General features: G+C 38.1%; 1 protein-coding gene across 5 annotated transcripts in view; it reads right to left on the bottom strand.

The window, feature by feature from the left end:
* Heph (hephaestin) overlaps positions 1–12,832 on the bottom strand; it is an 82,360-nt gene extending 69,528 nt beyond the window's left edge. For 2 of the 5 annotated variants that reach the window (XM_036174483.1, XM_036174486.1), the window contains exons 1-6: positions 12,584–12,832; positions 9,484–9,683; positions 7,131–7,349; positions 4,892–5,136; positions 1,907–2,119; positions 1,122–1,304 (exon numbers count right to left, since the gene is read on the bottom strand). In XM_036174483.1, coding sequence (XP_036030376.1) covers positions 1,122–1,304; positions 1,907–2,119; positions 4,892–5,136; positions 7,131–7,297 — 808 coding nt within the window. In that variant the 5' untranslated portion in view covers positions 7,298–7,349; positions 9,484–9,683; positions 12,584–12,832. Of the gene's footprint in view, positions 1–1,121; positions 1,305–1,906; positions 2,120–4,891; positions 5,137–7,130; positions 7,350–8,431; positions 8,525–9,483; positions 9,684–12,583 lie in introns of those variants that run through there. The other 3 variants (XM_036174484.1, XM_036174487.1, XM_036174485.1) reach the window with 2 other exon arrangements.
* Positions 12,833–14,340: the final 1,508 nt, after the last annotated feature.

Here is a 14,340-nt window from a genome sequence, read left to right as displayed (position 1 = left end):
ACTGAACATATGCCTTATTTCATTTAAATTTTACAAATAATTAAAATATATAGGCAAATACCATTAGTCTCAATCAAAAAATTGAGAAAACCAAGACATACAAAAGTGAAGTTACTTCTATGTAAGAACTACAGATCTATTAAGTAATAAAATCACTATTCCAAATCCAGTGATCTGAGGAAGTTCTATGAGTTTTTCCCCAAGTCATTCTTTCCTTTCTGGCCAGTTTCCTTCTGAAATTTCCACATCATGGCTGTTACATTGCCTGACTTTCATGGCCACTGTAACCTATCCTTATAAAATTCAAGATAAATTTAAACTACCTAATCTATCCTTTACATCTTTCCACTAAGATTTCAGCTCCTTTACAGCTTTGAGTATATCCCTATAACCCAAAGTAGCAAATAACAGACTCCACTAACAAAAACAATGTCAGGATAACTCTATTCCTAAAATTATTTCTCTGTTCATGACTTGGGGCTCTGTACTTTTATTTATCTTTAATTTAATCAATATAAGAATTTCCTGTATAGACATTACCCAATTAGCCACTGAAGACCAGACATGCTGACCCCTATGATTTCCCTAAATGTGAGACACTCAACTGCATAATTTGTGGGGAACCACATTTGTGTTCTCCCCTAATTAAAAAAAAATAGATATAAGCGAAAAGTAGAATATGAGTACAGTATCTTGAAAGTAGTTATTTTTCTCCACAAAGTAGATAATTATGCCATCTTGCATCCTTTTAAAACCAAGGCAGTATTAATTACTTATTTCAGTGGGCAACTCATTCAGGTGACTAAGTATATCATATATGATTCAGAATCAATAATCCTGTCTATTCTACACTATGAGAAAGATAGCCTTAATGGCAAAGGTACTGGTGAGATGAGAGGTGACATTTGAGTTTTTCCCATTTTTGATCCATAATGTTATGATACTCAATATTTTCAAAGACAAAAGTAAATTCACATACCCATGGTCTTTCCACCTACTCTTGGTTTTAGTGAGTATTAAAAGGACAATAGATATGAATGAACCTAACAAATACTAGGCCTAGTGGAAAGTCTATATAAGCGTCTCCATGGTCACAATGCAGCCACTCCCTCCTAGCTCACCATGCATCCTGTTGCTCTCCTGAAAGTCTTCATCTTCTTTGTCCACCAAGGCAGGATCTGAGCAGTAAGTAGCAATGTTGTCATCCAGGTGCCAGCTAAGGTTCTCATCTACCACACTGAAGAGGAGGAAGAAATTATGGTCCACATCCTTCCTCTGAGGTGGGGAGTTATCATCCAGGGTCCCTGGGCAAACATAAAAGATTATCCTTGATAATAGGCTACAAGAGGTTCTCATAAGAAAAAATAGGAAAAGAGGGGAGAGGACTTTATAGGGCTTTCAACAACAGACAATGTTTCTGATGCTTCTTTTCATTTTCAAGCTTGCCAGATGAACCTGTGACATAAAGGAGGAAAACACAGGTCCTAGAATAATCCTCCCATCGTCCTTAATGCTTAGTGCTTAGACCTCAGCCAATTCCTGCAATCCCTTAGTCTTCAGACCTGACTACTACTTGAGAATAGTCCACTCCAAATCAAGCAGCTGAATCCTGATGCCTGCGTATTCCATCTAACTATCAATTACCTTTTTCAAATGTAAGTCATCTGCCATCATCACTAATTTGAATTTTAAAAGTGAAATGGGAAATAACAGAAAAGTAGTGGGGTTATTTGGTGAGTATTTTTTAAAGGTAATGAAACAGACACAACAATGGAAAAAGTTTAGCAGGCTAATAAATGGGTACCACTCATTTAGTTTCTACTCAATACGATCTTGATTTAACTATCTCACTGCTTCCCATAGATGTCCCAAATTGCATCTTATGGCTGGTTGTCTGGGTAAGTACCTCTTTTACAGGTGATAAGGGGTCCAATGAGACCAGTTGCAATATCCCGTGGAGCATCTACATGAGAATGGTAAATCCAAGTGAGGCATGATGGGTCTGCACCAGTGGGTGCATGGCCTTCTGGAATAGTCCAGTTGTAGACATGGCTGCCTCCAGGGGGAACAGAATCATCAGCTTTCAGGTACCCAGAAGAACCATCTGGGTATAGTGAGCCTACAAAATAAAAATGTGCATGTCTGATACCAGGGTGAGTAAGATTATAGCAGACATAGAATCAAAAAGAAGGCATTAGTCAGTGAGATCACTCAGCAGGTACTTACTGAGCAAGCCTGGTGACCTGAGTTCAATCCCAAGAATCCATGTAAAGCCAAAAGGAATAAACAAACTCCACAAAGTTGTTCTCAGCATGTGTCCTGTGACATCCACACACTCCCCCAAATACACACATCGTATACAAATACACAATGATAATAAATTAAGTTTGAAAATAAAAAAAATGTACTAGAGTGTTCCTCACCTCACATCAACAGGCAAGAGAGAGAAGCTACTATAAGTCATGTACTACTTCTGGATCTTAAAATCTTTCTATGCCCTCTTCCCTACTCATTCCTGAGCCCTGGGAGAACAGACATGATATAGATATCCCAATTAGGGCTGAGAACTCTTCAGTTCCTAATTCTCTGCATACTGATCAGTTGTGGGTCTCTGTATTAATAGCTATCTACTACAAAAAAAAAGCTTCTTTGATGGTTTAAGAGATGTTTTCTGGGTGTAAGAGGGCAGTTGTACACATAAACTCATAGTGGCAGGAACTGCATTCACAGGACCTGCAAAAGATCAAGCAAAATCCCAGCACAGGTAGGAGAGTGAATCATGAAGTTTCCCTTTTATTTGAAGAGATAATGGCAAATGATGGCTGCCAGGGGAAGAGAGACCATTTTCTTTGGGATGTGGCCCCAGAGTGGCTACTCATGCTCTAGTTAATGATCCTCCACTCATCCACATACTGGCAGCACTAAGTGGAGTACTGAATCCACTTTAAGAAAAAGAGTACATGAAGTTGGGAGGAGGGAATAATGGTACGATTGGGAAGACGTTGTAGGAGAGGGGCTGGGGGAGGGGACATGAACTTGATAATTTACTTTTTTAAGGATTAAAATTAAGTGAAAAATAATTAAAAGAGTTCTGAGATAAATAGAAATCACTTGGGAAGAGCTATATTCAGAAAAAGTCATGTTTAGTTTAAATGGTATGAAAGCAAGGAAAAAAGCAGAACTTCCTTCCAAGCTCCCAATACAGTTCTATTAACACTCAGGAGATGGAGGCTCTTCAGTTAAAATACTAGTCTGGATTATATAAGGAGACCCAGCCTGAGGGTAAGGGAAGTCTTTGGTTTCAAGCACTTACTTTGAAATGCAAAGAGCAAATAACCCATTTTAGCTTAAAGTCAATTTAATGACCAGTGGGCTTACTCTCTCATTGTAGAGAAAATACAGAAAATAAAACTGAGTAATTTTACTTCTTTACATTAAAAAAAAATCTCTTCTAACAATTTTGATTTGGTGAAAGGGGTTGTTTGATAGTTTGACACAAGATTTCACCAGACATCCCAAGGTAGCTTGGAATTTACTTTCCTCCTGCTAAACTCATAAGTGTATATCACCATACTATTTAATTACCTTATGATTTACAAAGTGTTATTGTTACATGCATCTTACCCTTCAAGGCCATAGAACACCAAAACTTATTCCTCCTGTTTGTGACATTGAACTTTGAATAACCTGTCCCCACTCTTCTCCTTTCTTTGCCCCAGCCTCTGGTGACTGCTGTTTTATTTTCAACTTCTATGATAACAACTACTTTAGATTTCATACATAATGAAATCATACAGTATTTATCTTTCTGTAGCTGTTTCAATTCACTCAACATAGTGTTCTTCCAGGTTACTCCATGTTGTAATAAAACAAAATATGTATTTCCTCTCTAAGGGTGAATAACATTCATATATGGGTGCATGCATGTGTAATTTTCATAATCATATATTCATATACAATATTCATATATATAATTTTTTCAGCTGTGGGGATGGGACCCAAAGCCTTGCAAATCTAGCCTCCAAATCCTCAGTCCTATATACCATTTTCTTTGTCCATTCATCTGTAGATGGACATTTAGGATGATTATATAATCTAGCTATTGTGAATAGCTCTACAAAAATCATGGGAGTATATGTCTCTTCAACATGCTGATATTATTTCCTTTGGATATATACTTAGTAATGGGATTTCTAGGAAGTAACATAGTTCTAATTTTAGGAACATTGGTACCTGATGGCTATTTTAATTTACCTTCATATAAACAGTATAAAAGAATTCCTTTTCTCTGCATTATCATCCCCAATTAGAGCTACTGACTTCCCACTTTAACTCCCTCACTAACTACAATATCTGTTTTAGGCCATTGTGCCTCGAATGTTAGAAGACACTAAAAAATAAAATGAATATACTCTTTAACAAAAAAAAGAGATGTTCTGGAAGACTCATGGAACTTCTCTCTCAAAAGCATATTCAAATACTCAGTAGAAATGGAATTCAAATAGTTCCTTTGTAATAAAAAAAAGGACTGTGTCTTCATATTCCTCATATAAAATCTGAAGCCCAGGGAAGTGCAATGTCTTGCCCAAGTTATACAATGTATGTATTGGTACACAGCCATGTTTACTCTAAGTAAAGTTTTGCTGTGGCAAATCAATAAGTAAGAAAAATACCTATTTTGGACTGGGCATGATAACATCCAAGCACTCAGGAGGCTTAGGAAGGAGAATCATGAATTCTAAACCATCCTCAGCCACATACCAACATTCTGTTCAAAAGACCAAGAAAACAGAGAGAGGAGTAACTCTTGATCCAAACTCTTTCTCAGATGGCAAAAAAGGAAAGTTGATACTTTGGAGAAATGGAAGAAAGGAAAGGTAGACTGCTTTACCTTCTGAGTCCTTCTCATAGAAAACTCCATGAGGGTGAATAGTATAAGGCTGACTTGCAAAATTCTTCAGGTGGATAAGAATGACATCCCCCACCTCAGCCTGTATCAGTGGTCCTAGGAACCCCAGCCAGGCAGGCTTGGCTACTTCGTCAGTGAATGTGCCATCACTGTATTCCTTATAGACAGTCTTCTTGTAAATACTCCCTATCCTGTTTTTGCCAGACTTTAGGAAGCTGGAAGCCACTCTGAGGAAATGCAAGACAGAATTACAACTTTTCTACCATCTTCAAACAACTGGAACTAGAAGTTTCTTTCCTAGAGAATGCTGACAAAAAAAAAAAGAGGAATTGTATTGCACCTGTGAACATACAACATGAACTACAAAGTTGAGTCATATCAAATTGCTGAAATTTGACCAACTTTTAACATACAAAGAGTCACTTTTACATGGTGCAAACAAATGTACAATTTTAAGGAGATAACCAGCTATATAATGACTCTGTTTAAATGATAACTCCTCATTCACGTAACCCTTAGCATCGTGCTGTTATAGAGAGAGAGCAGAAGATGATCATAGTGGTTATGGCCATAGGCTTTGGAGCCAGACCACTTGGATTAAAAAGCAGCTGCTGATTTTGAAATCTTTGGAGCATTCAACAAGCTGCTTTAACTTCTGTGTAGATAATTTCACCATCTTCCAAATGAAGATTATTGCAGAAACCAACTTTCAAAGTTGTTATGGTGACAAAAACATGTATTATGTGTCTGGGGTCTTAAAACACATGGTTAGCATGCATAAGGCCTTGAATTTGATTCTCACAAATATGAGAAACAAAAAAGTAAATGAAAACTTTAGGAATTTTTAGGACCTGGAAAATTGCAAAAACTCAATGCTATTACTTCAAATTATTAAGGTGAGTGGTTAACTGTTACTCTTTCAAGAGCAATTTCAATACAAGAGTTCTGACTCCAAAGTTGAATGAATGGTTTGTGTCAAAAGATAGCTTATGCTGGCCATGCATCTCAGTTGTAGAACACTTGCCTACAATATATGAGGTCCTAGGATGGATGCCAGCACTACAAAAACAGAAAGAGAAAAACAGAGTTGTTAGTACTTCAAGATGGAAAACTTTGAGCTTTGGGGAGATAAAATGAACCACCATTGCAAAAGATGCTTCAATACAATCATCCATTTTCTTTAACTTTTGATGAAGCACCAACCAGTATCTAAGATCAAGAAAAGTTAAACCTTCCCATTGTGCAGGAGGTTGAGGCATGAACATTGTCATGCATTCAAACATAGCAAGAGTTGCATAGTGAGATACAGAATATCCTGTGGCAGAGTACAAGTAAGATCTTGTCTTAGGAAACAAAAAAGAAAAAGAAAAAGGGGAAAGGGAGAGGAGAGGGGACAGAGGATCAGAGGATGCAGATGAGTTAAAAAAGAAGAGATAAAAAAAGGAAAGTTTAATCATGTGAGGGGTACAATGGTAAAAACAAAATCAAGTACACATATCCATTTGACAGAGATTGAAATCCCAGCTCCTCCATTTATTGGTAATAGGATTTGGATGAGTCACTTGACTTTCATGAGCCTGTTTTATCATCTGTAAAATCAAGACTACCTATAGTTACATGTTTCTCAGTGGTAGAGCTCATGTTTATCATGTACAGGATCATAGGTTCTATCCTTATATCACAGTATTGATAATATTCATACTTTCTAGGGATCTTTTGGGAATTGAATGACATATTTGTAGATGTCTAGTATAGCATCTCCCTTAGAGCTCTTGTCTAGGAGCTATCTGTTACTGTCATGTCCTTGCTTATAAGACTTTTTCACGAATCTAGAATTCGAGTATTTCACCAAACTACAAAAGCATAGTTCCACTACAGATATCTTACAAATGCTATATCCATTACATTTAACAAAAATAAACCAAATAGCTGTTGATAGATGGACGTTATGAATCCCATCTTAGACGCAAAGGAATATGGGCTTATCTTTAGGAATCTAAAAATGCTGAAGTGCTTCATTGCAGAAAAGCAAACTTGGGATGGGATGTCAGGTCCTAAAACAACTTACTTTCCAGGATACTTGTTGTTGCATGTGTGGCCCAAAGAGATTGGAAGCTGGCTGCTACTGTACTCTGAGAATGTACCCTCAAAAGACTACCGCTTGACCTCGAGAATATCCTCTTTTATCTCTACCTTTAATAATACATAAGATTAAACCTACATGTCATTGTTCAGAGACTGGTTTGTGATGACATTTCTTTCCTTGGGAGCATAGTTCCACTGCACATCCTGGATGCCCAGGTAGTAGTTTCGAATGGCTCCATCAGTCGGTAGAAGCCACAAGGAGTGCATGAACAGTAAAGCCCAGAGGAAACGGCCTGTCTTCATGGCCCACACTACTTTGAGAATGCGGGAATGGAATCTGTTGGCATGAAAAAAACTATATAAAAGAAAACAAAGAAATTTTTCATGTAGCTGGAAAACTGTAGAAGCAAGAAACAGATGAAATGGCTGAAAAAACAAACCCAATTAACCCAGGTTAGTTTTTTTGTTTGTTTGTTTTGGTTTTTTTAACCTCACTAGATTCCTTTCTGTCCAACAAATATTCACTGGCCTCTATACATAGGTTGTTAGAGAACAAAGTTAAAAATTCACCTGTACCACTAATTATGTATTGCTTCCTTCAGAAGAGAAACCTGAATTCTGTTCTTTCAGCAGTGTGGAAGAAAGAATGTACTCTGACCCTCAAATCAGGAACCAGTCACCAGAATCATGATTAGGCTATACTGGCTGACTTGGTACCTTAATCAAGTCAGTAATTCTTCCTTTGCCTGTTTTCCCTTAAGCAAAATGACTCATAGCTGCTCCGTCCCATAATCAATAAATTATATTTAGAAACACATGAAAACTCATCAAAAGACATTTACTGGAATAATCATAGACCCAAAATGAGAACTGCCAAAATGCCAACCAATATTAAGATGGTGGAATAAATTGCATTTTACTTACACATTGGAATTCAGAATGGCAGTAATAATGAACAAGCTACGACTATGCACAAAACTATGGCAGATGCAACTCTAAAGAAAGAAACACAACACAAAAGCATACATACTGTATTTTCCCAGGTAAAGGGCAAATTACAGAAACTGAATCTGTGTGACTGGAAGTAAGGATAGTTGTTTACATTTTGCACACTGTACATTAGTCCCTGAGTGCCATCACAACCATTATAAAAAATAAAGATAATGTTCACTCTTGAAGCTAAGATTGGTGACTGAAAACATGCATATACTCACAGCCACAGCTATATCTAGAAAAACTGCATTCATTCTAAAATATGCAATTGCATGCGGCTATGTTTACTTTAGAAACAGAGAGATAATCATACAAGGAGATAACCATAATAATGATAATAACTATGTTTCACTGAGATATGACTAAACACAAAACACCATGTTCAGTGCCTCAAACAGTTTCATTAAATATTCAACTTAAAGCATAAGTAATAGTGACTATTACCCCAAACTTGAAGCTTGCTCTCTACTGGGAGTGGTGATGCATGACTAATTTCAGCATTCCGGAGTTTGAGGCAGGAGGATCACATGTTCATGTCCAGCCTAGGCTACAAACAGAGAAGGAACTCTGTAAAATTAATGAATCACTTAATTAATTCAAGCCCTAGTAGCACAAAAAAAAACTAAAATCAATGGACAAATTCACATATGGATAGGAAGGACTCAGATATTCACCCTAGGTAGGCCCAGATACATACTCTGATTAAAATCAAACTTAAAGACTTTTTTAAAATGAACTCTCAGGCTTTTCAACATACAGCAACTGTGTAAGTATTAATCACCATTTCCATATTATGTCTAGCAGAAAGCCCTAGATGTGAAGACAGGCCTGTTTGTGGGGAGGACTTCTTGCAGAAACCTGGATGTCCCACTGCTTGATTATATATCCTGATTATTATTTAACAGCTATGATCTTGCTTATTCATATGTAAAGTGGATTTATTATCAGCCTTGGAAGAATAAAATCAGAAAGTTTACCTAAAAGAACTCTAGTAATATCAGTGATTACAACACTGAAGACAGTTCCTTCTGCAAGCTTTTCCTTCACTCTCCTAGCTAGCTTGCTAATATATCCTTGCTGTTTTCTAAGAAATTGCCTTCATTTACCACACTGGGCTATAAAATCCTTGAGAGTGCATGTCGAACAATACAGATGTCTATGTATCTATCATCAGATGCGGTAGAGAGGGCCTAGTAGGCAGGCCATAGCAGCTACTACTAAAGTGGAAGAATAGGCACGCGTGTCCCCACCTGTTTGCTCCTGTCTAACTTCTAGCACTAGTTTGAATAGTGACTTCAGGCAAGTCTCTTTACCTTAATGAGCCACAGTTTCTCATCTATACAAAGTGAAACATACAGAGCTTAACCATACAGTATTTACATTGTAGAAGTTAAGGAACCTTTAAATCTAATAGAACACACATGTGCATAACTATGAAAAATGTGGGATTTAAAAAGTTCTCAGACTCATTTCTCTCACCTGATGCCAATACTCACATTTACTGATGAAATACAGGTACTGTCACATGTACCCACATACAATACTATGCATGGAAACACAGTTATCCATTCCTTAGAACCCTCAACCTGGAAGGAGTAGCCTTTGTTCAATGGATGTCTGAATGTAATCTGGACCTTGTTCAAACTTCCTTCTCAAGGAGTTACCATCAAGACAGCTGTGCCTTCAGCTTCTTTACCTAGAAAGAAAACAGTTCTAGGTAAGAGTTCCATGACCACAGTCTCACCTGATAATCTTAGAAATGTCTGGAGAGAGTCAGTACAGACCATTAGCATAGAATGAATATGCATTCAAAGTTTGAAAATGGTAACTAAAATCCCAAAGTATAGCTAATATAGAACCTAGCAATATTTACTTTACAATATGCTTTTCATAACTGCAAGCTTATTTCTCATGGTTCTGTAAGATATGGATTGCTTTCCTTATTAGCAGCGCAGAGGCTTTGAACTCGCACCTCTTAAACAAAGCCTGGATCCCACAGAGTCTACATCTTCAATACTATTCTCTGTCATATAGAGTTGTGAAGATTACATAAACAACAATCTATACCTATATAAAGCACAAATATGTGCTTATGTACACAAGCTAGTTATGAGAAGGTAATAGTGGATAGTATTATTAAAACTGAACAAATAGACTTGATCATAAAAACCAACCACTATCACAAAGCTTCACCTGTTTTAATTTTGTTGGTCTCCTTTTTTTCTGGTTCTGGAAATCAAATCCAAGTCACTGCACAAGGAAAGTACTCCTAGCCCAAAGCTTATAATTTTATGGATAGTGACAGACATGTATGCATTGTACACATCAGTAACACATTCAATGTATAGAAGCACTCTTACAGTGGCATAAAATGTACACATTCCAAGCTGACATTCTCTTCTTGGAAGAAACTTGATTTAATAGGAACTAGAACTTGGGCCAGTTATGGTGACACACACCTATAATTCTAGTACTCATGGAGGTGAAGGGTGAGGCAGGAAGATCAAGAGCTCAAAAGCCAATTTGGACTATATGGTAAGTTCCAGGTTAACCTGCTCTCTCTGTCTCTCTGTCAATGTGTGTATGTGTGTCTCTCAATATATGTGGAACCAGAACTTAGCATCAGATAAACTTAGTTGTGAGTACAATCTGTTTTGTGTTGAAATAAGATAATGTATACAGAATCTGGAACTTATCAAGCATCTTGTAAGTACTAGTTTTTCTTCCTTTAAATTACTGACTTCCTATCCTTCTGCATTGAGACTGAATTTGTCATTGCTTTGTCATTTATATTGTTTACTTGGGTTTTTATCATACACTTTAAGAGCAGAGAAAAGAAAGGACCCATAAACTTCCTTTAGAACCACTTGGACATTTCATGATAAATGTGGAAAGTATCCAAGCAGCAATAAAGAGAGAGAGAGAGAGAGAGAGAGAGAGAGAGAGAGAGAGAGAGAGAAAGAAAATCCACTTCTGTATTCACTATTTATTCATTATATGACACTGAATCTAAGCTCCTTGTTCCTTATATAGTGCAAAGCTATACCTTGGGCCTCTCAATGGTTTCTTATGAAGACCGAATGAGTTGAAAGACATGAAATCCCCATGTAAATGTTTTCTTAGGGCTATGACATGTTTCTTGCTGCTGTGCCTACAGAGAAAAGCCAAACCAGTGTGGGAAAAGGAAAACAAGAAATGAAAGAAGTAAGGTGAGCATGAGTGTTGGGTAAAAGCACAGAGGAAGTCTCTCTTAAGAAGTAAAAAAGTAAGAGCCGTTCAGAGTAAAGAAGAGCTAAGGGTGCTTTCTGGGCTACTTGGAATTCAATATAATTTAATTAATGTACACCAAAATCTTGTTTCAACCTGCGTAGACAGTCAAGTCTCTCCTTCCTTTCAGTTACTATGGTTCCTAGGCCTAGACCTTATCAACCACAGAAATTTGCATCAAGGTTTTCCCTAGAATTTGCAAGCTGCTCTTTTAATGTGACAATGCCTTTTTCTCTTCCTTTAGTCTCGTCTTAGTTAAGTAGACTAGGTTTAAAAAAAGCCCATCCTAGTTTTAAAAAATCCCTAAACTGAATAGGAATTTGGAGCTATCTTAAGTGAGCCCTGCCTCCAGCCTCTCAGCAGCCTTCCTAATATTGGCCTGTCAAGATTCACCTTTTAGCTCCCTGCTTTCTTAAGGTATTGTCTCTGTTGATAGAAAAAATAGTGACATTAATGACCCTCATTCAAATTCCATCTCCTGCCTGTATGAGTTATCATTCATTCAATGATTTTCACTTCTCTGAGCCTCTGCTTTCTCATCCTGAAAATGGGGATTCTGATGATTTCAGTTGTTTCACAGGACTATTTTGAGACTCATACAAATGATAAATATCTGAGGCAATATACAAGTAGTTTGTTTGTATACTATATACAAATAGTATAGCACATACTCAGTAATGAGAAGCTGAATAAACTATATACTTACATGTCTACAAAACCTTTAGAAACCATTTTTATATGTGTGTGGCAGTGAGATATTTAGAAAACTGTGACCACAGTGGTGAAATGGTTGGCTCAAAATCACGCAGCCAGTTACCAGCAAGGCCAGAATTAGAATCCATGCTTAATAAATTGTGGTCATTAAACACTAAGCACTCTTTAATGATTCTTAAAATAATTCACATTTTAATGTGACTCAAGTACCATTTACTGACTCTATTTGTGCCTATCTTGTCTGAAAAATCTGAAAGCTAGCATAGTTGTTTTTAAGGGTTGTGACCTCCTATTCATGGAATTTACAGTTCCATGATCTCAATAAAACTTCCCAACCTGAAAGACAGAAAATGAACAGGCTGTTTAGACAGCAAGATGAATTATTCTCGATGACTTCAAGATTGTCCCAGGAACAGTGGAAGCACTGAGATTCTGGAACAAAAGGAAAGCAGTCTATTGTCTCCTGTTACTTCCCTGTGCACCTAACCAAACTTCCTCCAACTCACAGTCCACCTACTTTCTTTTCCAGTGGCCCTGGACTCTTCTAAAGCCAACTGAATAAGCATTCTGCCTAGGAAGGCAAGTGAGGTTGTTTCAAAAGAGAAAGAAGCTTACCTTTGTTAGGGAAAACCCTTCCTTCCTTTCTTCCTCCCTTCCTTCCAAATTCATGTCAGCGGCCCATCAGTGCTGAACTGCAGACCCCAGCCTGAGCCTGCCAGCCCTGTTTACTTAGTAAACACGGTTACAAAGCTCTTCCCATGAATTAAATCTAGGGCTCCTGTCTGGCGAGGATTACTGGGGTGAGTGAAAGGGGGAGGGGACAGTGCTGGGTGCCCTCTTTTCCACAAACTAAACTACTGGAATGTCCTGTTCCCGCCGGTTTGGTACAAAACCCGGGGTGGTTTTTTGACAACATCCGGGTGTTTTCCAAATCCTGGTGAGGATCTCCGGAGGAATTACAAGGAGGTGGGCTGTTAAATAGCTTGCTAGTTGGCTTTGCTGGGCTAGGATCAAAATGCATCTTCAGTGTGGCCAGCCAAAGCCCACAGGCAGATTCCAACTGCCTGGGTTAAGAAATAGGAAGACAAGGGGTCTAACTCAGTAGAAAGTCTGATAAAGATGGTGATTACAATAGTAATACCACAATGATCTCTTAAAAATTAAACTGTAGTCTGGATTTTTTTTTATTTTTTAGCCAAACATTGTTTCTGTCCCTTCTGCAAAAAAAGGCAGTGAAAATTCATTGGACTAAACAGTACCTACATCCTAGCTCTTCTGGCTTTGGCAATAATTAGCTGAGTGAATTTGACCTAGGCCCGTGCTTCACTGGGCCCCTTTCCATTTATATGATAAAAGCTTTTAAGTAGATATGAACCCATTTATCTCCGTAAAATCACAAATCTATGATTCTATGAAGGTGCATTCTAAGTAATAAGCACAGTTGAGAAAGAAATGCAGCAAAAGAATGAGTGAAGAGTGAGTCATGAAGATGCAGCTGAATACCCCGTGTCTTGTTGGGAGGGGCTATTTTTACCCACCAGACTCCCCAGACCCAGGAAGGGTATAGCTAAGACAGCAGTCTATGCCCTGGTGTCCTTACTTTGTGATGAGGAAATCTCTCCTGGGAGCAGTGTCTTCTTCACTCAGACTGTATATGCTTCCCTTTCCTCGAACAAGAAGCACTTGGAGTAGGAGCCACTGAAAGAGGACTTGTCATAAGACTGAAAGTCCCACTGAGCTGGTAGGGCAAAGTCTGAATCATAAACACCTAGAGGTTTTAAGGCTACTCAGCCACTGAGGAGCTGCCCTGCAATTTGCAGCCTAGGCCAAAGGAAGTGGAAGTTTGAGTAAAGAAAAGGGAGGAGCCACTAGACTCAGCTACCTCAGAAACACGCAGTGGTCAAGAGCAGCTGGATTGGTTTATAAGCAGCACGTAGGATTACCTGCCTGACACACATGTGGACCTTGAAGCTAGAGGGGGAAGGTGGGGACCAAACCCATTAACCTGGGATCCAAGTCCAGGCTCTAAGGCATTTATGACAGGGAAGGGAGGGGAAGGGATAAGGGCTGTGCTCTGACTCATGAAACACAAGAAGCGGGTCATTATAGATGCTCTTGAGTCAACACAGAAGGCAAGTGAGGCAAGATTTCCGGGCTTGTATTCTTTAGTCACAGATTTCACTGAGAGTCTAAGTGGTGAGCACCTCTCACACAAATCCTGCACGTCTCTGGTGCTTTCTCTTGGGAGTCATTTGAAACATATTTTTAAGCAGCTGCCTATATACCACAGGTTGGCAAGCTTTAAAGTAAAGTGTTACTTAGTATATACTTTATTTTCCTAGAGTAGATAGTTTCTATGTGCTATAACTTTT

Source organism: Onychomys torridus, chromosome X, assembly GCF_903995425.1.
Source record: "Onychomys torridus chromosome X, mOncTor1.1, whole genome shotgun sequence".
Lineage (NCBI taxonomy): Eukaryota > Metazoa > Chordata > Mammalia > Rodentia > Cricetidae > Onychomys > Onychomys torridus.
This window is presented reverse-complemented; position numbering and strand designations above follow the sequence as displayed.